The sequence below is a fragment of the Electrona antarctica genome (genome assembly GCF_951216825.1).
Source record: "Electrona antarctica genome assembly, chromosome: 12".
In the NCBI taxonomy this organism is placed as follows: domain Eukaryota; kingdom Metazoa; phylum Chordata; class Actinopteri; order Myctophiformes; family Myctophidae; genus Electrona; species Electrona antarctica.
In genome coordinates, this window is record NC_136793.1 from 46,557,923 (window position 1) to 46,584,424 (window position 26,502).

The 26,502-nt window shown below is 44.0% G+C and overlaps 2 protein-coding genes across 2 annotated transcripts in view; both read left to right on the forward strand.

Moving 5' to 3' along the window:
- The first annotated feature begins 637 nt into the window (after nucleotides 1-637).
- LOC306933800 (cytochrome P450 3A27-like) lies at nucleotides 638-12,859 on the forward strand. Its single transcript, XM_079516125.1, has 14 exons — nucleotides 638-753; nucleotides 1,392-1,485; nucleotides 1,743-1,795; nucleotides 2,210-2,309; nucleotides 2,988-3,101; nucleotides 3,666-3,754; nucleotides 5,391-5,533; nucleotides 7,522-7,652; nucleotides 8,588-8,663; nucleotides 9,176-9,336; nucleotides 10,387-10,454; nucleotides 10,663-10,821; nucleotides 11,176-11,338; nucleotides 12,508-12,859. The coding sequence occupies exons 1-14, from the start codon at nucleotides 680-682 to the stop codon at nucleotides 12,595-12,597; spliced, it is 1,515 nt and encodes a 504-aa protein (XP_079372251.1). The 5' UTR covers nucleotides 638-679; the 3' UTR covers nucleotides 12,598-12,859.
- A 3,632-nt stretch (nucleotides 12,860-16,491) lies between these two features.
- Nucleotides 16,492-26,502, forward strand: part of arb2a (ARB2 cotranscriptional regulator A) — a gene marked incomplete at its 3' end in the record, with an annotated part of 273,502 nt that continues 263,491 nt past the window's right edge. The window contains exons 1-3 of the mRNA XM_079517005.1: nucleotides 16,492-16,622; nucleotides 18,590-18,739; nucleotides 22,411-22,512. Of these exons, the coding sequence (XP_079373131.1) occupies nucleotides 18,628-18,739; nucleotides 22,411-22,512 (214 nt within the window). The 5' untranslated portion in view covers nucleotides 16,492-16,622; nucleotides 18,590-18,627. The remainder of the gene's footprint in view (nucleotides 16,623-18,589; nucleotides 18,740-22,410; nucleotides 22,513-26,502) is intronic.

A 26,502-nucleotide genomic window follows, 5' to 3' on the forward strand; every position in this document is an offset into this window, starting at 1 on the left:
CAGGCAACAGCCCAGCTTTAATGATCTTATATCCCTTTTTTTAGATCGTTTTTTAGTAGTAGCCTACAACATAAACATTACAGAGACTTTAGTTGTCAGTGTACACTACTTTAAAACAGTTGTCATGTTGCACACATGCCTAAAATTGCTCTTATTTGCGCCGCCCTCGTTGAAAACAATGAATTTCAAACTCCAGCTTGTCACTCTCCAGGCTGCATGAATAGCCGCTCGAGCGCTCAGTTTTCTGTCCCCTCAATGTCCTAACTCTGTCTTACTCTATGGCTCAGTGTTTACCCAGGACTTTGCTTAGCTCTGAGAGAGAGAGAGGGGGTGGGGGGGGGGGGGGGGGGGGGAGGGAGAGGGGGAGAGGGGGGGGTGGTAGAGAGAGGGAGAGGGGGAGGGGGAGGGGGGGAGGGAGAGAGAGAGAGAGAGAGAGAGAGAGAGACGGAGAGGGGGGGAGGGAGAGAGAGAGAGAGAGAGGGAGTAGAGGGAGGGAGGCAGAGAGAGAAAGATTGTTGTATAGGGTATAGGTCACCTAAGCACACAAGGAAGTGTTGTTATGGAGGAAACACAGCCCATATGAGGACACTCAGCACAGAGTTCACAGTTTGACGGCTGAGGCACCAAAGCACTGACATACTGTATAGCCTACTGTACGTCAACAGAACGGGACTCCACCATGATGGCCTTCCTTCCTTTCTTCTCCGCTGAAACATGGACTCTGATGGCTGTGCTCGTCTGCCTCTTTGTAATGTAAGGATTTGTCCAATTTATCAGCATTTTAAAGGACCACTTCACCACTTTTCAACCTATCTTCATATAATTGGTCCTCACTACTAATGATCATGATAAAATACCACAATGTTCTTCTACTCAGTCTGTGTCTCATGGGAGGACAGTTATGAATCCCGTCCACCAGTGACATCATCAATGGGGAATCCAAGCTAATAGAAACTGCAGGCTTTCTGTTCCTGAAAAGTTGGAATGCAAAAATGGAAGCCATCATTCTCACGATAATAACAATCTAAATATTGTTTAAAAAAAATATTGTTAAAAAAAAATTCTGCCTAACGATGATGTCACGGGTGGACGGGTTTCTGAAATGCCCACAGCCCTCCTATGAGATGCAGACTCAGTAGAAAAAATGGTGGAATTTTATCATGAACATTAGTGAGGACCAATTATATGAAGATAGGTTGAAAAGTGGTGAAGTGGTCCTTTAACCACCCACAACAACTCACACAACGATTGGCTATTTGACATACAAAGAAGTAGACCTACATACTGTTACCCTACATAGGGTACTAATAACATGATATGTGTGAAGGGGAGCAGCATGTGAGGTTTAATATGAATATATTTCTGCTTTTATTTTCGTCTTGTGTCTGTAGGTATGGCCGCAGCACTTATGGTGTATTTGAGAGGCTGGGAATCCCTTGTTTGAAGCCCACACCGTACTGGGGCACCATTACACAACTTGATACGGTGTGCAGAAATTTATTTCTTTCTTTACCTTATTATTATCATCATTATTATTATTATTATTATTATTATTATTATTATTATTATTATTATTATTATTATTATTATTATTATTATTATTATTATTATTATTATAATTATATATTTTTTCTATTGTCCCCTTGGTCCTAACTAAAAAAATGTAGTGGTCATCTCTGTAGTGGTCAAGAAGACATTGATCTGCAGTCTGCGTACATAAGAACATAACATTTTTATCTTAGGTTTATTATCAAGAAGACGTGAAGTCTTCAATAAAGTTTGGGCGAGTTTGGGGGTGAGTCCACGAAGCTGTAATATGTAATAATTCAATCTTTATTTCAGACTCAGGGGAATCCATATCACAGTAAAAACAACAATAAGTGTGTATGCTAACGCATTTAGTGCTAAATGCTAACGCACTGTGTTTTGTAAGTGGGTGTGGTGGTGGTGTGCGTGCGTGCGTGCGTGCGTGCGTGCGTGCGTGCGTGCGTGCGTGCGTGCGTCATGCGTTTTCAAGACAGTGTATGCTGGTAGCGTTGAGCCTTGTATCCTTGCTTGTCAGAATTTAGATTAATGAAATTATGTTGAACTCTTTGTATGAAGAACTATTGATGGAATTGATACGTGTGTGTGTGTGTGTGTGTGTGTGTGTGTGTGTGTGTGTGTGTGTGTGTGTGTGTGCATGCGTGCGTGCCTATGCCTACTGTAGCATTTATGAGTTGAAAAAGCCCATGTTGGCTGTCATGGATCCAGGCATGATTAAAACCATTCTGGTGAAGGAGTGCTTCTCCCACTTTACTAATCGACGGGTAAGAACATTCTAACTGTAAACTGCATGTAAACGGTTAAACTCTATATATTATATAGTACTTTGTTGAGCGGGGTCTGTCCAGGGATCTATACTTGGTGTGCTCTTTTTCCCCCCTGAATGTTCACCTCAGAATAGACTCAGAATAGAGCCAATAGTGTTCATCAGGTTAATTACATAGAGGGGTTCCCAACCTTTCTATTACCACGGACCGGCTGCCAGTTCATAAAATGTGCGCGGACCCGCATGGGTGGGGGGGTGGATGTGCGTTGCGGTCGCACATCATCGTACCAAAACACGGAAGACAGTTGCCTGGCCTCAAGTAGTCTACCCACATGCTATATTATTATATCACAACATAATATTATCATTGTCATTGATCCTGGTGACGCACGGTTATAGATTCACGGTCGGGAAAACTTGGGATTCCCTTCTCACGTACCAGTGGGACATCACAGGTACCAACCAGTGGTTGGGAACCTCTGACATAGAGCACAGAAGCCTGACGTAGTCCAAAAATAAGCAAATGAGCACGGCATTTTGACTGATATGGATAAGAAGACGGCGAGAAAACGCTAATGTTACCGCCACCGAATTAGATACATTTTCGCCAGAAATCTGTTGTAGACTGTTCTAGCATACTCACTCACAGACCTATGCTAAGCTATTCTCCTTTTAGGACTTTATTCTGAACGGGGACCTCTACGATGCCGTATCTATTGCTGCAGATGACAACTGGAGACGGATCCGTAACATCCTCTCACCCTCATTCACCTCTGGCCGTATCAAGGAGGTAAGAATTTTTCCTCTTCTAAAACTTGAACTTCCCTGCGATTCGCGAGTTGCCCGAGTTATGTTTTCATTGTTTAATCCACATTTTTAATCAGCTTTAAGTTATACAGCTTTAAGTCATCCACCGGACAGAATGGGATATGAGACGTGTCATCGCAAAAAGGTCCGTCGCTCCGGCGTGCAAATGCCGACAATTTACGGCCGTCTTTCAGGCTAGACTGCCTATGTTTAAAGTTACCTTTCCTTTGAACAGCCAGCGCACCGACCGCTGAGTTGCTTGTCATAAAAATCCACTTTTAAACTGTATAATCGCTTGTTGTAGTGTATAGAAAGGTATTCCAAAGGGGCGACCACAACAACAGACCGGGCAGCGCACGGCTTATTCCTCCGGCAGCTTCGCCATTGTAAACAATAGGGACTCAATGTCCCATAACGCATTAAGACCTGAGGCCCATTCTGAAATATTTGCTATATCAGTGGTCCTCAAACCTTTTCATGTCAAGGAAAAGAAAACTGAACATTTCTTCTACAGTGCCTCTCTTCACTCTTCTGTGCTCTTTGTCAGATGTTTACCATCATGCAGCACCACTCCCACAAGCTGACAGACAGCCTGAGGACCAAGGCGCACAACGATGAGGTCATAGCTGTGAAGGAGTGAGTAATCCTAACCTGGAATTCAGTATTTTAGCCGTGACGTGAGTGCCCCCTCCAGAGATACTTCCGGGTCCCACTTTTGTGTCGCTTTTGTGTCCCCATAGAGTTATACTGTGTCCCTCCGTCGGACTAAATCGGAGACAAAAACAACCACGATAGTCTAATTTTACCGCTTTCCTTGCAACAACAAAGCTACTGGTCTCCCAAATCTGGCTGTGACAGGCTGTCTGCCCCACACTGAATACTATCGCCATTTTATTTCATTGTGTCAACTAAATCCTCATTAATGCAAACTAGATTCAACATAATCAACCCTGCAGGCTGCACACATTCTAAATATGCCCCCGAAAGATTGTACTGAGCAAATGTTACCTGTTACCACCTTCAATAATAATGATAATAGTCTTTATTGTCTCCACATCATATATTTCTTTTGTCATGGACACTTGTACAGAACATTAATAAGTCTACTCGAGTTGGAAGCATTAAGACGCATTTTAACCCTCAATGGCTTCCTTTCTGAAAAATAACGTCATTGTGAAAAGATTCACGCGTTTAGATATTCTATTTACAATGAGATGCGGACGGGAGCTGGTGCCACTTGGACCCGGACGTAACGTAGGACTACAAAATGACGTCGGACTTAAATACAGAATTAAGGACATATAGAAACCATGTTAATGAAACCTATCTTTTAAACAGCTGTGCTTCTTGAAATAATAGTAGCCTACATGTGGGTCAGTTTATATAATCCTTGCATGTGTTGAACCCCAAAACCCCTGTTCTGGGGGAACATTCACGACACATTGTCTGCCAGCTTGTAGATTGGCCAATTCAGGTAAAGAGATTTGATAGAAGGAAAGTGCAGAGCCAAACGGTTGGTTTCATGGCGACCGGAGGTCACAGATAACTATGAAACCTTGCGTTTTTGTCACCTCACTCACAATCCCGTCACTCTGAAATGTCGCCTAACTCAAATCCCCATAGCTCACCCCAGGCAAGCCCCCAGGTCATCGTGACATCACGTGACATCAGTCCCCTGGTCACCCCAGGCAAGCCCCCAGGTGCCCATGTCATCGTGACATCACAAAAGTTCCATACATGGGCATTCCCAGCTGATAACCGGCCTAATACAAGTCCCTGTTATGCCCATATATGGAGATCGTTCCCCATCCATCCTTCTTTTTCGATGTCTCCCTTTTTGACTGATAACTGTCCATTTAAACTATAGACGGGTCTGCCCCAAAGTTATTTGTGTAGCCACGACCGGCAGCCGGCAAAAACTGGAAAATTAAGGCCTGGCCTATACCTGGGCCCTCATCAAACCCTGTACATTCAATACACTGCCCCCGCTGCCACCCTTTGATCTCCATATATGGAGCTGACCTGTTCTGACATTCCATATCTTGATCTGACATCATCACATATATGGAGCGTATCTTGAGTGTACCCCTGTACACTCAAGATACGCTCCATATATGGCCAGTGCACCTAAGGGTGAGGTCGCTTCTCTCCCCAGGCGTCTTACTGGTAGGGATAAAGGGGTAGGGCGGCACGCAAGATAGGGCCCATTTGATCTACCACTCTGTGGCTCCAGTGAGTGGTGCATTAACAATATCCTTATTTCTGTTCATAGTTATTTTGGATCCTACAGTATGGATGTCATGGCCAGTTGTGCGTTCAGCGTGGACATTGATTCTCTCCACAACCCATCAGATCCCTTCATATCCTACGCCAGACAGTTGTTCAGGATCAACATTCCACTCTACATCTTACAAGGTGCTCACATGTCTTTCTTTACAATGTCTGCAGTCCCCTGCATGCCGGACTTTTAGACTAAATGTTTTACTGTACCTCTGTGCTGTTTGATTCAATCAATCAATCAATCAACCAATCAATCAATCAATCAAGACTTGTTATGTTTAAAGAATGTTATTGTTCATCCTTATGTCATGTCATTATGTCATGTCATTATCATGTCAATATCATTATTGCGATCGAAGGTCGCAGTTAATTATTCCGACCGAAGGTCGCAGTTAACTATATGATTCACAGATTGAGTGACGATTGTGATTGACAGGGATTGTCAGTGACATGACGAGAGAAAAAAATCGTCATGTCACTGACAATCCCTGTCAATCACAATTGTCACTCAATCTGTCATTCACAATCGTCACTCACAATTGTGCACAGGTCTTGTGACATCATTATATGTATATGACATCATCATGGATGATAAAATCCCCATACATGGGGAAAGCCCCCATATATAGAGTGCCGAAGTCCTGACGTCACTCGCTCGTCCCCTCGATTCCCCTGGTTCACGGAAGTAATTTCTCTATGGAGAATAACATGGGGTCATCTTAAAATCATTTCATATAAGCGTTGTGGTCCAAAAATAAACAAGCTGTCTCTGCGTTATTGTCAGGGAGGTGTCTCTGTATCGTTTGCGACAGTCAGTCACTCAAATATGATAAACTGTGTTTCTAGCGAAAATGTGGCTCAGGGGTAGAGTGGCTGGATGGTAACCGCAAGGCTACCAGTTCGAACCCGGGTTCGAACTCGGGTTCCCTCAGAGTTGTCGAAATGTCCTTGAGCAAGACACTGAACCCCTATTTGCTCCTGATGTGCTGGTTGGTGCCTTGCATGCTTTCCGCTGCCATCGGTGTATGAATGTGTGTGTGAATGGGTGAATGTAATGCACAATCTATGTAAAGCAAGGTGCTATATAAATGCACCATTTATCATTTATTTACCAATTCGGTAGCAGTAACAATAGCGTTTTCTCAGTAAGTTGATTCTTCATATCCATATGAGTGAAGTGGCCTGGATGATTTGTTTATTTTTCAAACACAGTTATTATGTGAGGCGATCTAAAATCCCCCTATGGGGATTACAATGCAAATAAAAAGTACATGAACCCGTGGATTTGCACCCTCTACCGATATTGACGTCAGACTTCGGTGCTCTATTGTGCACAGGTCTCATGACATCACTATGACATCATCAGGGATGATAGTAAATCAGGGATCATGTAAATGCGACCTGCTGTCGCAATTAAGCCCATATATGGAGATCCCTGATATTAAACCCACATGTTATGTGGGCATAACATGTGGGCAACTATTTGAAATCTTGCGTTGTTTTGTCACTCACAGTCCTTGTACATTTTTGTCACTCAAAATCCCCATACATGGGGAAAGCCTGCCCCAAAGTTATTTGTGCAGCCTGGCAGCCGGCGAAAAGTAGAGTTCTCAACAGGCCTGAAAATTAAGGCCCGGCCCTACCTGGGCCCTCATCAAACCCTGTACATTCAAGACACTGCCCCCATTGCCATCCTTAGATCTCCATATATGGAGCTGACCTGTTCTAACATTCCATATGCTGATCTGACCTCATCACACCCTGTACACTCAAGACACGCTCCATATATGGCCAGTGCGCGTGACCTCGCCCTTTAGGCGTCTTACTGGTAGTTAGTTATCTTTAGGGCGTAAGACTTGCAGACCAGACGAGGAGGCCAATGTACTGGAAGAAAAAACTCCCGCACACAAATGCAAAATATATATATATATATATATATATATATATATATATATATATATATATATATATGTATATATATTAAATGGGAATACAACATTGTTGCGTTCTATACATTAGACCTGGTCATCGCTGCTTGCATTCTTGGTGTGGACGGCCATTAATAACCTTAGAGTGACATTGAGAATTAACACAGATTCATTATACCTTTGTGTCTTGATCAGGGATGTTTCCGTTTCTTCTTCCACTGTTGGATCTGTTGGGCGTCGCCTTGTTCCCCAAGTCCACCACCGCCTACTTTGCATCTGTTGTGAAGAAGGTCAAAGCGGAGCGCCATATTAACAGCTTGCCCCAGGTCTGCATGGTGATCAATGATCACAGTAACCAACACAATTCACTGAATGCACTGTATGGAAACACATTAAAGGTAGGGCAACAGCACATAAGGCAATGGTTCTCAACCTGTGGGTCGGAACCCACATGTTTTTGGGTGGTCCCCAGATAACCAAGGACTGTCTAAAGAGGACGAGACGCGAAGACCGTACGGGCGACGCCATGTTGCAACATGCGCAATGGGCTATATGCAGCCAACACTTCCGCGTTCAGCTTCCTTGGTCTCAACTGCACATGTTTCTTTCCTTCCATGGAGCACCATGGAGCAACATGGCGTCGCCCGTACGGTGGCCTTCACGTCTCGTCCTCTTTAGACAGTCCTTGCAGATAACAGGGAAGTGACAATTGTAGATATTTGATCTATCTATCTATAAATGCCTCTGTCTGTCTGTATGTCGGTCTGTGTGTGTGTAATCCACGTAACTCGAGAACCGTTCGCCCCACCGGCTTCAAATTCGACATGCGCGTTCCACACCACCGCAGGGGGTGCAGTGCCTGGTGTCGAGTCGGTCGGACCCACGGTTGTCCATAGAACCGCCCCCAAAACGCCTCTGCCTGGGCTATGGACTGGGCCCCTGACCAGCATCCATATATTATGAAGCTGGCCTGTTCTGACTTCACAACACCTCACAACACATATTTTGAAAAAAGCAGATCTAGATTTTGAAAATATAAGATTTTGAAAATAGCCCTCGTGTGCTTGTAGATCTACAATTTTCAAAATAAGTATCTGTGGTACAGAGTTAAACAAAATGTGATGCATCAACTCCTACAATTCCAAGTGCTTGTCAGACGGGGGCGGGGGTCCACGACTGAATACATATCATTTTGTGTGCAGGGGGTCCTTGACATGAAAAGGTTTGAGCACCACTGATCAAACCTTTTCTTCGCTTTCAGGCTCGGGTGGATTTCCTTCAGCTGATGATTGACTCTCAGAAAGGCAACAACAACAAGGGAGAGGAGCCAAGTAACAGTGAGCAATATAGGCTTTATGCACATAAAACAACTCTTCCTATTCCTGGGCCTCTTCCGACTTCCTTAACTGATGGTACCATAGAGTATATAAAAGGATAGAGACTGAACTGGAGCGAAGCTCCAAATTTTGGTGGTCAAATTGATTTGGTCCATTTGGTTCCATTCGTATATATTTGTACACGCACGCACACATGCACTCATGCACAAAATAACGCACGCACGCAAACCTTTTTTTTTTGTGGTGCAGCCACTCCAATGCCCAGCAATGTGTGTCCCTGGCTGGCTGGCTCCGTCCAAGCACGGAAATAGCGTTTTTGTCACTGTTGCGTATAGCCTAACACACACACACACACACACACACACACACACACACACACACACACACACACACACACACACACACACACACACACACACACACACACACACTACAGTGCAAGTACAGTGCAAGTACAGTTTTTTTTGCCCGAGATCCACTTCCAGCTAGACCTTAATTTTCTCCATCCACAGGTCTGACTGATCATGAGATCATCTCCCAGGCGACAATATTTATCGTTGCCGGTTATGAGACTAGTTCGGCCGCTCTCAGCTTCTTGGCGTACAACCTGGCGAGAAACCCTCACATCATGAAACGTCTGCAGGAGGAAATAGACGCCACCTTCCCCAACAAGGTACAGTACAGTTAGCCTGGTTAATAAACCAGACCGAATCAGCCGTTGGCAAAAAAAAGTTGCCTACCAGCGGATTACGGTCTGGCGAGGCTCAGTAGCACGCCTCTTTCCTACAGCAGAGAACAGGTCGGACCAATCGGGACACGGTATGCAATATGGGCGGGCTTTGGTACAGTGACATTCAATGCTTGAGACTTTTGACTGACAGTAGCTCTGACCAATTGCGTCAAAGAGAAAATGTTCCCCGGGAAATGAAATCCAAGTGGAGCCAGCCCAGACTGATATACCGCGACAGTGTTGTGTGATATTAGTCTGGCTTATTAGCCAGGCTACAGTACAGTAGCCCCGCAACTTAACTCGTACATCGAATTTAACTCATATTGACTATAGAGGGCCGAAGTCTGATGTGATTTACGCATCCTACGTGGGTCACGTTTTTTCTCCCATTCTAAATTCCCGTAGACTTGCTTAATATCACATCAAATTAGAACTGTGTTCCAAAAATAAACACATGGGCCAGGCGGTTTGACTCATATGGAATCTATGAAGCATCAACTGACGGTGAAAACGTAATGTTTGTGCTACCAAATAAGTAACATTTTCGCCAGAAACAGACTGTATCAAATATGAGTGACTGACTATGGTAAACGATACAGAGCCACCTCCCCGACCATATCGCCGGGACATTTTGTTTATTTTTGGACCACAATTCTTATTTGAGACAATTCTAAGATGACACAATGGGCAGTATTATGCGTGTCTTAAGTACCAGGTCTTATTATTTAACTTAAAACCTGGAGGCGTGGCCAATGCTGTTTGGCCACTCAGAATAGCCAAATGGCATTGATCACGCCTCCAGGTCTTAAGTTAAGTAATAAGACCTGGTACTTAAGACACGCATAATACTGCCAAATGTTTCTCCATAGAGAAATTACTGGGTATGAACGGATGACATGGATCAGGACTTCGGTAATCTATACTGTACACTGTACATTTATAAATACACAGACACTTCACTGAAGTAATTTTACATGGATTACAACTTGACAGGGTTCTGTCCAGTATGAGACGCTGATGCAGATGGAGTACTTGGACAGTGTGGTCAACGAGTCCTTGAGGTATGCTCCCTAGGTGTGATTATTGGCGGGTCTATTGTAATAAAATCTAAAATGACACAGATGCTTTCCCGGTTTTAATGCATGGTTTGGCAGTGAGCACTTTTATGTTTTTTTCTTTGTATACACCTGTAAACGTATTGGTATATCAGACTATAGGGTCGGTCTACAAAAACACATAATCCCTGTAACACTATCGTGTTGTTTAAAGGCTCTATCCTCCCGCTGCACGCTTGGAACGCATTGCCAAGGCGACAGTGGAGATCAATGGCACCACCATCCCTAAGGACATGCTGGTCATGATCCCAGTCTACGCACTGCACCGCGACCCTGACCTGTGGTCCCAACCAGAGGACTTCAACCCCGACAGGTAGCAACTGGTTCCTGTCAACCCTTACACAACCACCAAATGTAAAATCCTTAGGGTTAAATCACTTGAATACGTTGCAAGATTGAGACGTGGCTGTGAGATTGTAGATCGGATATTGTTTGCAAAGAGATTTGGTGCAGGTGGAAAAAAGTGGCCCAAGTACAGAGCCAACTAGGGTCTCTCAACTCTGAGTGTACAAATGGAACCAAATGGACCCACACAGCACACACTACAGACTGTTAGGAGTAACAAATGTAAAATTCGATTGGATTTGACAAAAACAACCCAACAAAAACAAACTATATTGAACAATTAGATCCTCTCTCTTCTCTCTCTGGATGCATTTCTTTCCAGATTCAGTAAGGAGAACAGGCAGAACATTGACCCATACACCTACCTGCCATTTGGGGCAGGACCAAGGAACTGTATCGGGATGCGATTTGCCCTGGTGACGATCAAACTGGCTTTAGTGGAACTCCTACAGCATTACAGCTTCTCCGTCTGCAAGGAGACCGAGGTGCACATTCTGACATCTTTCTGGATAAGTGCATTAAAAATGTTCTTGTCTGTTGGAAAAGTGACTCTTGGTTTCACTTTTTCTGTGACGCTCCTAGCAGCCAAATATTATTACTTGACATTATTGCCTGCATGGCTTTCCTAATTATCAGCTTTTCAATATTGTTGTTCGCCATTCCGTTTCAGGAAAACCAAACCTTGTGTTATTCTGTGGATTATTATTATTATTATTATTATTATTATTATTATTATTATTATGTCACTCATTTATGCAGCTATATACTGGCCATCATCACATCTTTCTTTGTGCTAAATGAGCGATCAATCTTATGGCTCGATTATTACATGAAACATTTAAAACATGTTTTACAATCAATATGAATAAAAAAATGATGCGCTATTCAGCAAATAGATGGCCCCGGGCTATTGAGAAAGTGTTACTTCAATAACTTGCAGTTAGCCCTAGAATGTATGTGATCTTACATACAATGTATTCCAAATACACAGTCATAGCATATCCTGTCCTAATTCACACGCGGTTAGCAGACTGACCTCATCTGCATTTATACTTGTAGCACTGCGTGTGTACTCACCCATTACTTAATTCCTAACACTTGGGAGTCGTTTTGGAGACTGGTTTCATATCCATTTGAAGTTCTGTCAGAAAACATGTATTTAGTCAAATAACTCCACATCAAAACTTCCTTTAGGAAGCACAAATGTATGGGGCACACAGTTTTTAAGTGGTGCAACCACTTCCTTAAGTGAGTATGTGTGTGGGTGGGTGCCTGCCTGCCTGGGTGGGTGGCTGGCTGGCTGGGTGCGTCTGAGCACGAAAACAGCATGGTTGTTTTTCATCACCTGTGCGCAACTTAACACACACACAAACACACACGCACATATTAACTGTATATATGGTGATTTTGGGTGTGCCAGTATAGTACAGTGACAGTACAGTACAGTAGAGGGTACAGTAGAGGGACCCCCACACGGTAACTCTGTCATTTCTCAACCGTTTCGGACGCGGGGCGGCTCGCCGGAATCGGGCCGGCACCCTGGGTGCGTTTCTGTGGGTCTGGAACTCCCCCCCCGGGGACCTGCACACGGAGTTGCACCACTTACTTCACACGGGTGTGATTTTTTTTTAAACAAAACTTTTCAACTCTCCAGATCCCCTTGCAGATGGACCCTCAAGGCTTCGTCGGCCCTCTACGACCAATCAAAATGAAACTAGAGCCACGTTCCATCCAATCAGAATGAGCAGGAGCAGAACCAGGACAACGTCCCGTGACAGAGATACCAACAATGCACCCTGGCTGACACACAACGTTAACAACCAAGAATGGTGTCACGTGATCAGTGACATCACTTCGGGACTCGGTATCCTCTTTGGCTTGCAGAATACACCGACGTGATGTCACTGATCCCAAGTTCTAGACCTACAGTTCTATCTACCATGGGGTGGAACACGTGTTTTTCACACAAATTTGACACACGTGGGGGTGCATTGCCCTGTGTCGAGTTGGTCGGACAGGGCCCCTGCCCATGGTCCATATATGGAGCTGACCTGTTCTGACATCACACCACTCCATATTTGGGCATGCCTGACACAGAACTCCATAAACTGGCCTGTTCTGACATGATCACAACACTCCATATTTGGGCATGCCTGACACAGAACTCCATATATAGAAATAAAGGGACACAGAGAGACGACACATACAGAAATCTCCATATATGTGCATAAAAGGGACACAAACAGATGGGTGGAACAGTATTTCAACCAGCAACGGCATTTCAACCAGCACAAAAGCCTGATTTGGCATGCTTGACATAAGAACCCCATATATGGGCATAAAAGAGACACATATACATAACTAGAACTGCACTCTGTCGAGTGTCTACTTGCGCTTTGCATACAAGTAGGCCATACATGACCTACTAGTGCGCAAGCAGATCGCGCAAGTACTGTCAACCGCTACGAACTTTCAAATCTCTGGCTCGCAATGGTGACGTAATAAAGATTTCAGCAGAGACGTATCTACAATAAGGCGAGGGCTGGCGTCCGGCTGTCCGCCTATCCAAATCAATTTCTGGCCTGGCCAAAATCCATACAAAATCCATACAAAATAAAATAATCACACCCGTGTGAACTGAGTGGTGCAGTGACGTCACACACTAACCATAGCAACCATGCTCACCTGTACGTGGCCCCACGTACAGGCACACACATACATAGACACATAGATACAGACAAAGCTGGTTATTGGAGTGGTTTGCACCACTCAAAAAGAGGACAAAAACAAGACCTGAGAACTATTAATGGACAGCTGATTGGCCGTTGCGGTAGAGCGCGACCCTCAATCACCCATTGGAATGTAAATGCGTGCCTTTCAGCCTTGGAATTCACGCTTTGTATCCTACTCGTCTGGCAGGTATATCTCTTTGAAAACCTTTAGTGCTACGATTGTGCGCGGGGAGACGACAATTAACACATCTTGTCTGCCCCAAACGTAATTCCTGGATACGCCACTGGGTTTCAGATGACATGTATGTATATATGTATGTCATTTGTAAGTTGATTAGCAGTATACTGTGGTTACTTAATTGGGTCGTTTGATGCGTATGTCCGTAGCTGCGTATGACGTAATGAAGATATGTACCAATGCCAGCGTATAGCTGGCTCTCGATGGTGACGTAATAATATGTTTCAGTGTCGGGTGGATTAAAGGTAATGCCCCTATGTATACATGTATACGTATGTAATCTGAAACCAATACCATATCAAGCACAAATTAATCATTACGTCATACGCAGCCACGGGCATACACATCGGAGCACCAGACAAACAACATTACTTGTGCGCTCTGCTTGTGCAAGTAATAACTGGGTGGGGCATGCATTTCCGGTTATCCAGAACCAGCACAAAAGCCTCTGCCAGGACTGTGGACCTGCTCACCCCTATCTCCATATATGGAACTGGCCTGACATCACAACAAGGGCACCGCTCTAGTGTTGAAAATGAGTGGAATTCTCCTGTTTTCAATCCATCCCTTAATTGTTTTGGTGTGATTTGCCGACAGACTTAGTAGCTATAGTAGCTACCAAATAATTGCATCAGTTACTCATGATAATATACGGATCATTGTTAACACTTTCAATAGAAATACTAATAACGGTATTTGATGCACTTTCAACAGATTTCCTCATAGATGAGCCTGTTTTTCACAGTAATAATTAATTGCCAGCCAGGAAAGCAAAGGTTCATATCATTACACTTCTGTCTCAAGATGTTTTCTGCGGTTATGTAAAGTTGTCATGAATCTAAAGAGGTTACTTTGGCTTGGTCACATTCCTAGGCTGTGATGATGAATGTGTTGTTTCTGTGTGGACTATTATGAAAGATGTCAACAGTACAGACGTTGAACTATATGTACTGTATTTGTATTGTCAATCTTTAACACCATTATTACATCCGCAAAGATAACCTCACCCTAACCTTTCTGCCACCCTTTATACCCTGTTTTGTTTGTTTTGTATTTTCACTGTACATGTAAAGCACTTTGTCAGATCTCTCTGTGACTGTGAAAGGTGCTCTATAAATAAAATGCACTTACATACAGTACTTACACCCTGATCTCAGCCTATTGTGATCTCTCACACTCATGTCAATCATGACTGATTGCAATAACACAAATCAAAATGAGTAGTTCACCCCCCAAACAAAATCGCTTATTTTCTATCAATTACACATCCCACGAAGCCCTGAATTCATGCATATATATTTTTTGTTTTTGTTATTGTCGCATACCTGTGCCAATATTCAAAGATCTCCATGAATTCAAGGCTTCACGAGGTTTGGGAGGTGAAGTAGGCCTACCGTGATTGAGTGTGAACTATTTATTTTGTATATGCTTGTTTTTTTCGTTGACAAAAACAACTCAGCCTCGGCTTTTCTCTTCAACTGTGTTATTAAGTCTAAATACAAATCTTACAATGTATTTTTTTCATTCATTCATCTATTTTCATCTATTTTCATCTATTTTGAGGTTTACAATAGACTGGACTGGGGACAAATCAAGGTCTGTAAAAATCCTAGAAAGAATAGAAAACACTCATTCACAGAATGGAGGTGAAATATCCACACATACCCTTTACAGTCAGTGGTGGAATGTAGATTTACTTAAGTACTGTAATTAAGTACAATTTTGAGGTATTTGTATACCTATTTTACAATATTTCCAATTTCCAATACTTTTACAGTTTTACTACTATAGTACACTACATCTCAGATCTAAATATTGTACTTTTACTCCACTATTTGAAAATTGTAGTTTACTAGTTCTTTGTAGATTTTGATTATTATTATGAGTCTTCGACACATACATTAACCACTATACAGTTTGGCCATTCGAAAATAGCCGTTATACAAATTCGCAATGCGCCACATCGCAACGCAGTGTGAGCTTGTAAATCTGCTAATTTCAAATGGTATTTTATACATTTGAAAACTTGTGAAATTCTGCATAATGAACACTTTCTACTTTTGGTGTATTGAAATACATTTTATACCAATATTTTTGTACCTTTACTTTAAAGGGGAAAACCACCCATTTTCAACATTTTACTATGTCATTAATATACCTTAGAGCTGTTGTGTGGAAATAATAAAAAAGTCCCCCCATTCTGTGTTTCCTAGAACTGTAATTATGGAAAAAATCATTAACATGGTGAAACACATCTTGATGACATCATCAAGATGTGTTTCACCATGTTAATGATTTTTTTCAGACCTCTAGTTCTAGCAAACACAGAATGGGGGGACGTTTTTATTATTTCCACACAACAGCTCTAAGGTATATTAATGACATAGTAAAATGTTGAAAATGAGTGGAATGCCCCTTTAAGTACATCTTGAATTGTGGACTCGTATTGTGTATTGTGTAATTATGAACTCGTAACAGAGTAAAAGTAACAGAGTAAAAGTAACAGATTTTTGCACATTTGCAGTATTACTTTTATTTTAGTATTTTTACCACCACTTCTGGGTCCAATGGGTGCATACAATAAAAAATGTTTGAGCTGAAGAAGGCTCTCTGCTGCTCCTGTCACTTTAAGAGCCCCTCCTCTTCCAGCCCGTTGCCCCGGTAACCCGGAACAAGCTTCACATGCTTCCTGTTTGCATGCTGCACACTTCAAGGAAGCAGAGAGAGAGAGAGAGAGAGACAGACCTGTGTGTGTGATCTGATCCAGTCTTCTGCTGCATGTTGGTACGGATTATATACGTGAGTCCAAAGCAAAACGCATGGATCTTTAAAAAAAACGTGCCCTTTTTCTCGCTCTTGTCTCGTGAAAAGCAGCACAGTCTAATATCCTGTAAATAATGCATAGAGCACTACACACACACACACTCTCCAGAGTCTTGTAAAGTGAAACGCCTTCTGTTCTTCTGTGTGGCTTTGATTTCTGATTTGGTCTTTATTATAGTTTTGTGACAACCAACCGTGCATAAACTATACCTTTTCTGCGAATAGTTGATGGCGCGGATGACAAGTGATCAAGCAGACAAGCATGCGCAGCTGTGAGCTTTCGAACTCCTGCACACGTGTTTTTGTTTACATTATCGTGCAGTGGTTATATTATATCCATACAACATGAAACATAATAAGAGGTTCTCACGATAGTTAATTGTGTCTCATATTATTACCTCCGACGGGGGTGTAGGCTACATGATAACAAAACAACCAACCAACTGTTTGTTCAACTCAATAACACCGAGTGTATTGGAGGCAATACTGCCCTACAAAGCCAGGGTGCAACTACGTAAGAAAAACAAACACAGATACATTTAAAGGTGTTTTAACTGGTCAGCCAAATTATATATTGGCATATACAGTAAGTGATATTACACTAATCCAGGGAGCAGTGCCCTGTAGTAGACCAGGTGTGTAGTGTAGCTAATCAATGGTAAACCTCAGCTTAATGGTAAACCTCAGATTTTGGCTGCGCAGTGGGTCGGGTCTCAGGTCTATATAAGCGTAAGCCACCACCTTTTTGTTGTTTATTTTATAATTCATTCCTACTCAAATTCATAGTTAGAGTTTAATACATTAGAGAGACTACAAGTCAAATAGTTAAAAAGATAAAAGTTCATGCTTAACTTGCTTAAGTGTATTTTATTTTAGTCATTTTGTTCTATATAATGTTAGTCTTTTCTACAAAAAAAATAGTCACTGTGTTCCTTGCCAGCCAAAGACGATATAACGTACAGAGCTATAGCTCTGGCATTACTCTCTGGTGAGCGCTATAGAATTCTGCCAGTCAAAGTGGACGCCAATACATCCTGTATTGTGAATAATGATGCAGGCTGGTCAGTAATACATTGTGTGTTTAACTGTATTGTTACAGGTGAGATATCAAAGTGGGTTAACATAGACACATACAGTAGTATAACCAGGGCTGTGTGTATCCACAATGTTTGGTGTAGTAATGTCCTGCTTTAGTTTAGCCTAGTAGCTGAGTTTAGCAGCTAAAGCTAACGCAGTTAGCGGTGGTGAGTAAAAACAGAGAGAAGGGCGGTGGCGGTGGTTTGCTCTTCACCGCGGCTCGTGACGTCATGTTGTAGTTCGGTGGTCACCTCACCACCGAACTATGAATAACGCTTTATCCTGTTTATGTCAAGTCACTCTATAGCTGTGAGTCAACGAGGAAGCCAATAGATGTTATATTGTGAATGATGATGCAGGCTTGACAGAAACGTGTCTTAATACCGATAGATAGATTCTTTATTTATGTGTCATGCACCAGAGGTGCCCTGCCCCTGCCCACATGGACTTACAGTATAGGACACACCGTCCCGTAACTCATTGCATCAATATTGCATAGTTCTACAATTAAATAAAAACTGCAGATAAAATACATTGTTTATGTGTTTAACTGTCTTGTTGCAGTTCCGTGATGTCCAATAACCTTCTAAAATCAAACCACATTGATATGGACTCATTCTTTAATTCATTGGAGTGTGTAACATTTATTCTCCAGTATCACAAAGGCTAATTTGATCTTTGGGGTACACAAATAAGTCGATGTTGCTTGTCCCCAAAATTCTAATTCTAATTTTGGGAGTCACAGTTCTAGACAGATCAGAGGTGTCGCCAAAAAGACCACTAAAATGAACGCTGCTCGGTATGACTATGACTCTGTGTACCTTTTTAATCCTAACAATATTTCTTGAATTCCCACATGCTAACAGGGTGCACCGCCTCGTCGATCTGTGTGAGCTGAAGACCCATGAGAGTGCATCGTCCCTCTGCTGTGATACAAGGCCTGTACACACTGTTGACCATCACCATGGCCCAGGTGGCCGGCCAGGACGACAGAGAGAAAACCACTGCACTCAAAGGTGAGCGTTTTAAGTCAAAACCTGACCGAGTCACTCAGACCAAAAAGGTCTTTATATATCGTGATATATATGCAGCCCAACAAAACCTAGCCTACAACTGCCCAAAGCCAAAGTTTTTCAAGTTGTTTAACGACGTACTCGACTTATAGGCTACTACGAGAGAGAAGTCAGCTTCTCCGTCCCGGAGAGCACGACGGGTGGATTGACAGTTGACGTTACTGTGTACTGGTTTGTCTTGCGCTGATTTGAATGAAAACACCGGCGTGCAATTATACTTTATATACGGATCCCGACAACAGTGTTCCCATTCCCCACACGTGGATAAAGAAGAGGGCAAAGTAGGAGCTGTTTTAAGTGCATTGAGTGTCGCGCCTTAATATTCCAAGAGATGAGACTTTTTTTTTTCTCTCTCACCCTCTACTGCAGCACTAGCCTGGCTAATAAGCCAGACCGAATCAGCCGTTGGCAAAAAAAAATTGCCTGCCGGCGGATTACGGTCTGGAGAGGCTCAATTGTACGCCCATTTCCTACACCAGAGAACTGGTGTGGCCAATCGGGACACGGTATGCAATATGGGCGGGCTTTGGTACAGTGACATTCGATGCTTGAGACCTTTGACTGACAGTACCTCTAACCAATTGCGTCAAAGAGAAAATGTTTGAACCCACCCCCCGGGAAACAAGATCCATACACAGCATCTCCAGACTCAAATACCACACGACAGTGTGATTTGAGTCTGGCTTATTAGCCAGGCTACTGCAGCACGCCGTCTGTAGGGAACCCCTCCCTCTCTCTCTGTCTGTCCACATGTATGTCTGCCTGGCTGGGTCGGGTCTCTCGGAAATTCGGAATGTCACAGATTTATTTTGGATTTCGGAACCATTTTTTTGGACCCATGAAGAGCTCTACTGTGTAGTGTGTGTGTGTGAGCTAGCTAGCTAACAGAGCAGACCTACAAGCTCACAACGCGTCGCGCTGCGACGCGCTTAAATAAAATAAATTCCTTGCGACCCATGCTTCCGCGAAAAATAAATAAATATATATAATAAAATAAATTCCCTACCGACTCAGCCCAAAAATGACAGCCAATCGGAGACAAACAATTTATTTTGCCTGGCCTTAGTCTGCCTCAAACGTTACTCTTTTACCTGCTTTTTACTAACACTAACATTACAAAGATGCCCAGAACATCGAGATGAACCTGTTTAGTTAATGGCTGCTCCAACAGTACTGGCAACATTTCAAAAAACGGAATGTCTGAGACCAGAGCCACTGAGTAATGGTTGAGACGAAGCAGTGAAAGGTCCTGAAAGATACATAACGTCAGTCTTACCCAATACCCAATCTTTCTGTTTTATGAACACAAGGCTGCTGTACTTTATACCTCATACTTTAAATGCTTAGTATGAGGTATAAAGTACAGCAGCCATGTGTTCATAAAACAGAAACACAGAAAAAACAGAAGGACCTTTCACTGCTTCGTCTCAACCATTACTCAATGGCTCTGGTCTTAGCTACCGCGGTGGATATTTTGACATTCCGTTGTTTTTTTGGAATGTTGCCACTACTGTTGGAGCAGCCATAAACTAAACAGGTTCATCTCGATGTTCTGGGCATCTTTGTAATGTTAGTGTTAGTAAAAAGCAGGTAAAGGAGTAACGTTTGAGGCAGACTAACATCAGTCCCTCTACCGTTCACTGTAGTAGAAGAGGTGCGCCTGGTGAGGGTTTAAACCCCGCAGCTATGTCGAGTCCGCCTACAGGAAATACGTATAAGCTGCGACCATGAGGCCCGTTTCTGAATTTGTCTATAGTGGGTGTTTGTTCCACGCCGTCGGCCCGTAGAATCATAAAGCTGCTTCACTGTGTTTTTTAGATGCCATTTTTTTAAGCACATCAAGCAGGCCAGCAGTGGATGATGTTTTGGGAGAGAAGAGCGAGAGAAGGTCCGCACACCGTCTTAATACTCCCAGCAAAATATTTAAATGTATGCAGCGCTAGTAAAAATATCTGTGGCCTTTGTCAGGTATACTGAACAGTGTGTGAAAAGACAGGCATATAAAGATAATAGTGCATGGCCCATACATAATACCTGTACATAATTTATAAAAAAAAAAAAACCTCTCTGAACTATACACAGTCCCCTTTTCTAGATCTGGTTCTGTTTTTTTGGTATTTGATATTTTTTTGGTTCCAGTTCCGAACCAACTTGACATCTGAACCAATGTATTTGGTTCAAAATTAGGAGGTGGAAAAAAGAAGGGAACCGGTTCAACCCCGGTGGAAAAGAGTCATACACAGTCAGCTATATACAAAGACAGAATGCAATATTTTAAAAAGCAATATTTTATAAAGACAGATTATAGGTTACAAAATGGTTTGATGTCAAACTTCTCGTTTATTTGTCTCTCCCTTATGCAAATTACTGTGTGTAACAGTGGACATGTATTGTGACATTCTCTGCAGACTGTGCTGTAGAATGAAAAACAAAACATCAGAAAATCTGAATGAACTTTATCATATCGCACGATTACAGGTGCAAAAGAGTCGGTGGAAAAAGTACATTATGCGTAGGAGGTTTGATCTAAAACACCAGTTCAAAGTTCATCGCTGTTCCATAGTGCTGTTAACAGTGCTGATAAGGTTAGGTCACGCACAGTTCACTGGTACAACAGACACTCTGCTTATTATTATTATTATTATTATTATGTTTTACAAATCATATGTTTTCCTTCCAAATGTGGCTGACATATTTGTGTGTATGACTTTGAGTTTATAGTCTTATGTCCTGACTGATGTACAATACATACTGTATCGGCAGTCACTCTAGTCTTAGCCTAGAGCTCACCTATGCTTTCTATGGCATAGCTGCTGGACATGAGACTAATTAATTAGAGCGACAGAGAGAGAGAGAGGAGTGTGTGTGTGTACGGGTGTGCGTGTGTGCGTCAATTTAACAAAGGTGCAGACGATCAGAAATCAGCAGAGAGTGATCGATTTTTTCGCTACTCTATGCCGAATTGAAGTGGACTCGGACCCAGACTTTTTTTTCCTCCCTGGAAATAAAAACGTCTGGGTTTCCGAGGCTACTCTAGTCTAAACCCATTAAAACTGGGAAAGCATCGGTGTCAATATATCTATGTATGTATACTATTTTAAAGCAAACATTTTTACTCAAATCTTCTCTTCTGGGCATCCCTGGAACAAAATATTTTGAGATGGGGTCTGCGGCCAAATGCATATACTTGTAGGGGTCCTTGACATGAAAAGGTTTTGAGCACCACTTATATAGCGACACAAGTGTTTTTTTCTCCTCAGAAAACTGTTGGAACAGAAGACATTTTTAGAATCGGCCTCAGGTCTTTGGTTAATAACACAATGTCCTTCCACCTGTCAATCAATACTGTTGCTTCCCTAGCTTCAGTACACGGTGAAATGGAGACACACTATGAAAGTAAATGTAAATGTTTAAAACAACCTTGAAGTTGTACGACAGTACCTTCAGCGGTTCAGGATAGAAATGCAGACGCCAGCGCCGCTGACTGACACGGTATGCAAAGCAGTGCTGTCGCTGTGTGTGTGCGTGTGTGCGTGCGTGCGTGCGTGCGTGCGTGCGCGCGCGCGACAGCCTATCACTGACTCCCCTCAACTCACCTTTTATTTTATTTTCAGATTTGCTGTCGAGAATCGATCTAGACGAGCTGATGAAGAAAGATGAACCTCCTCTTAGTTTCCCCAAGACACTGGAGGAGTTCGAGTACGCATTTAATGAACGTGAGTACAATGCGGACATCAATTAATTTGGCCTTTTTTTTCTATTTAAAATAAAAACGGCCTAGTGGTCCAGGCGCATGCCACATATAGGCTCTGGCCTGACAGCGTGTCGCGTATTCGAGTCCCGTTCATGACGACCTTTGCTGCATGTCGCTCTCTGCCCTTCTCTCCCTCTTTCCTGTCAGTCTTCACTTGATACTATCAATAAAGGCAGAAACGCCAAAAACAAATCTTAAACAAATCTGTCAAAGGACAGTTGCATAGGAGTAGTCAGACAATGTTTGAGGAACAAATATGGATGTGGAGAGGCTCAAAAGGGCTCAATCACTGAGACCCCTGCTTCCTTCTATGCTTGAGGAGTCCAAGCTGCTTCTTTACACCTGACAGGGGGGGGAGTTTCCCCGTTTTGAACAAAAAGCCTCAAATCATGAACGCAGCGTGCACTTTACGTGAAATCTTTTACGGACTTTCTTACTAGGCTGAGGAATATATCCCACCCTTTTCATATTGGCCTGTTATAGCGCCACCAACAGGTGGATTTTTGCAAAACACATTTTTGGAACAAAATGCCTCAAATCATCCAATTGCCATCCAAGGCGTAAGAAGACATTTTCACATTGGTTGGCCTATTATAGCGCCACCAGGAGGCCACAACCTGCCCTGGTGGAGACCTGTGCTCCGAGGGGCACTTTATCTAGTTTTTTATGATATATCACATCTGCATTTTCCAACCTGAATAGTGACACGCCCACTTTGGCTCCCACTTCAGGGCAAGAAGAAGTATTTTTTTGGTTCCAGTTCCGAAACAACTTTTATGGATCTGGATGAATTAATTTGGTAAAAAATTAGGCGGGGGGGAAAAAGAACGGGACCGGTTCAAACCCCGGTGGAAAAGGGACGTGAGTAAAACTGCACCAGCGGTTCCTGTGAGGCAGGTTCAACTGCCTCGTTTTCCTTGCATGGTTCCCATCGTGTCGTTATTTCCCCTTGACAGTAGAGTTATAGAGGATAGAGTGTGGACAGCCCTGCCCCCTGCTATTCATTTCAATGAAAGTTGCTGAGTGGCGTTTTATTTTTGTATTTATTTTTTTATCCCACAATTTTTTCACCCAGTGCCAATTATCTAATGTAATCCTGGGCGCTACACTTCCTCTGCCAACCTGGGGGGGCAGCGGACTGACCTCATGCTTCCTTCTATGCACGAGGAGTCAAAGCTGCTTCTTTTCACCTGACAGGGGGGAGTTTCCCCGGCCGGACGTAGCGAGTGGAAGGAACACGTTATTCCGACCAGTTCCTTTCCCCTCCATCAGGCGCCCCGGCTGGCCAGGGGGAGGTAGTTTTACTGCAGGATTACTGCATGTTTTTTGTGAAGGTACCTACCCTAGGGGACACGGGGAGAACATGCAAACTCCACACAGAAAGGCCCTTTCGCCAACCCCGCCTCGGGTGTGGGCACTGATGACGTGGAGGAGGGAACACGCCCCCCAGTGCCTACAGCATCCCCAGCGGGAATCGAACCCAGAACCTTCTAGCTGTGAGGCGACAGCACTACCGACCGTGCCCCCTCAGTGAACCTCAAGCACCCGATGTTAAACCCCAGCTGCTAAATGCAGGGGCCCGCCTGCAGTTCCAGCTTCCACCACTACGTCTCGCAGCTTCAGCCATTCTGGGGTCTTGCTTGACAGTGACACTAGGCCCCGTTTAGACTGGCAGCCCAAATCTGATTTGTGGTCTATCCAGGATGATTGGAGTCGCATTGTTTTCATGCAGTCTGAACAGCAAGAACCACATGGAATCTTTAGCGAATCGGATTTGTGTCACCTTGTTCAGACTGCATAAAGCAATCTGACTTCAATATGGATAGCAAACCAGATTTGGCCTGCATTTGGGCTGCCAGCATAAACATGCACGGGCAATAGTGGCTTCTGTGCCTCCGCACAGAAGCCACTATGCCCGTGCAATAAAAACAAATCCTGCCTTAATGCAGTCAGAAACATCCAGTGCCATACCTACCAGTACCTTGGCCCCTTCTTCGCACAGCTGCTGTGTCCGTTCTTTTCCTGCACACACTGCACAGGTTTTGTTTTCTAATTACAGTTTCTGTTCAGGAGCAAAAACAAGTCTCCGTTCTCTGGATTAATGACCTAAAACTGTCTCTGGGAGGAGGGAGGGAGGGAGTCACCTGGGCGGGCCATCCGAGGTGTTTTGCTCTGTCTCTTCCAGGCGACAGCAGGGAGGAGGGAGCCAGCAGAGCTAGGGTCCCCCCTCCCCCTCCCCCCTGCCCTCCCTGAACAAGGCGGGCCGGGTCCAGAAGTCTCTTTAGAATTCTCCTGGCTTCACTTTAGTCAAGCCAGGTGGAGAGAGAGAGGGAGGGAGGGGGGGGGGGAGGGAGAGGGGTTGAAATGGCGTGTGTTCTCGGCTCTTAATATTCTCCCAGTGTGCTCTCTCTCTCTCTCTCTCTCTCTCTCTCTCTCTTCTCTCTCTCTCTCTCCCTGCTCTCTGTCAGTGGTTGAATAGGGGACATGTTGTGTACTGTACGGTCCGTCAGTAACCTACTCAGCCTTGGCTTCCATCTGACGGAGCATTTGCATAACCTCACTGTGCCTGAGCGAGCGCACACACACACACACACACACACACACACACACCACACACACACACACACACACCACACACACACACACACACACACACACAGGCACTTGCACGCATTACACACATCACTGTCCCCAGCTCGGCTCAAGTCAGTGTGCACACTTCCGCAGACTCTCTCTCACTCTCTCTTCATCTCTCTCTCTCTCTCTCTCTCTCTCTATTTCTCTCCCGTCGCTCTGTCACTTTCTGTTTTCATTCTTCCTGTTCCTGGTGCCTGCCTCGATTTCTGTCGCCGTCTCTCTCTCTCTCTCTCTCTCTCTCTCTCTCTCTCTCTTCTCTCTCTCTCTCTCTCTCTCTCTCTCTCTGTCTCTCTCTCTCTCTCTCTCTCTCTCTCTCTCTCTCTCTCTCTCTCTCTCTCTCTCTCTCTCTCTCTCTCTCTCTCTCTGTCTATCTCTCTCTGTCTCTCTCTCTCTCTCTCTCTCTCTCTCTCTCTCTGTCTCTCTGTCTCTGTCTCTGTCTCTGTCTCTGTCTCTGTCTCTGTCTCTGTCTCTCTCTCTCACTCTCTCTCTCTCTCTCTCTGTCTCTGTCTCTGTCTCTGTCTCTGTCTCTGTCTCTGTCTCTGTCCTCTGTCTCTGTCTCTGTCTCTGTCTTCTCTGTCTCTGTCTCTCTCTCTCTCTCTCCCTCTCTCTCTCTCTCCCTCTCCGTCTCCGTCTCCGTCTCCGTCTCCATCTCTCTCTCTCTCTGTCTCTCTCTCTCTCTCTCTCTCTCTCTCTCTCTCTCTCTCTCTCTCTCTCTCTCTCGCTCTCTCTCCCACACCTCAAACCCACTCCAGTATCTCTCTCACACCATCCTTTTCCCCACTTAGCCGCACACATGCCATGTGCATGCACCCACACACATGCATGTGCATGCACCCACACACATGCCATGTGCATGCACCCACACACATGCCATGTGCATGCACCCACACACATGCCATGTGCATGCACCCACACACATGCCACGTGCATGCACCCACACACATGCCATGTGCATGCACCCACACACATGCCACGTGCATGCACCCACACACATGCCATGTGCATGCACCCACACACATGCCATGTGCATGCACCCACACACATGCCACATGCACCCACACACATGCCACATGCACCCACACACATGCCACATGCACCCACACACATGCCACATGCACCCACACACATGCCATGTGCATGCACCCCACACACATGCCATGTGCATGCACCCACACACATGCCATGTGCTTGCACCCACACACATGCATTGAAATATAATGTATATACAGTACATCTCAGTATTCCGTGACTTTTTTCGTCTTCAGTTTTCACTTAAAAAACCAACAACTAGCTGTCAACTAATAACTATTAACCA

Bases quoted from the DNA above. Each gene is read 5' to 3' on its own strand.
- LOC306933800 (XM_079516125.1), top strand. From the start codon at position 680: ATGATGGCCTTCCTTCCTTTCTTCTCCGCTGAAACATGGACTCTGATG. The intron at 2,310-2,987 runs GTAAGAACATTC...TTCTCCTTTTAG, and splicing joins CCCACTTTACTAATCGACGG to GACTTTATTCTGAACGGGGA. The intron at 9,337-10,386 runs GTACAGTACAGT...ACAACTTGACAG, and splicing joins ACGCCACCTTCCCCAACAAG to GGTTCTGTCCAGTATGAGAC.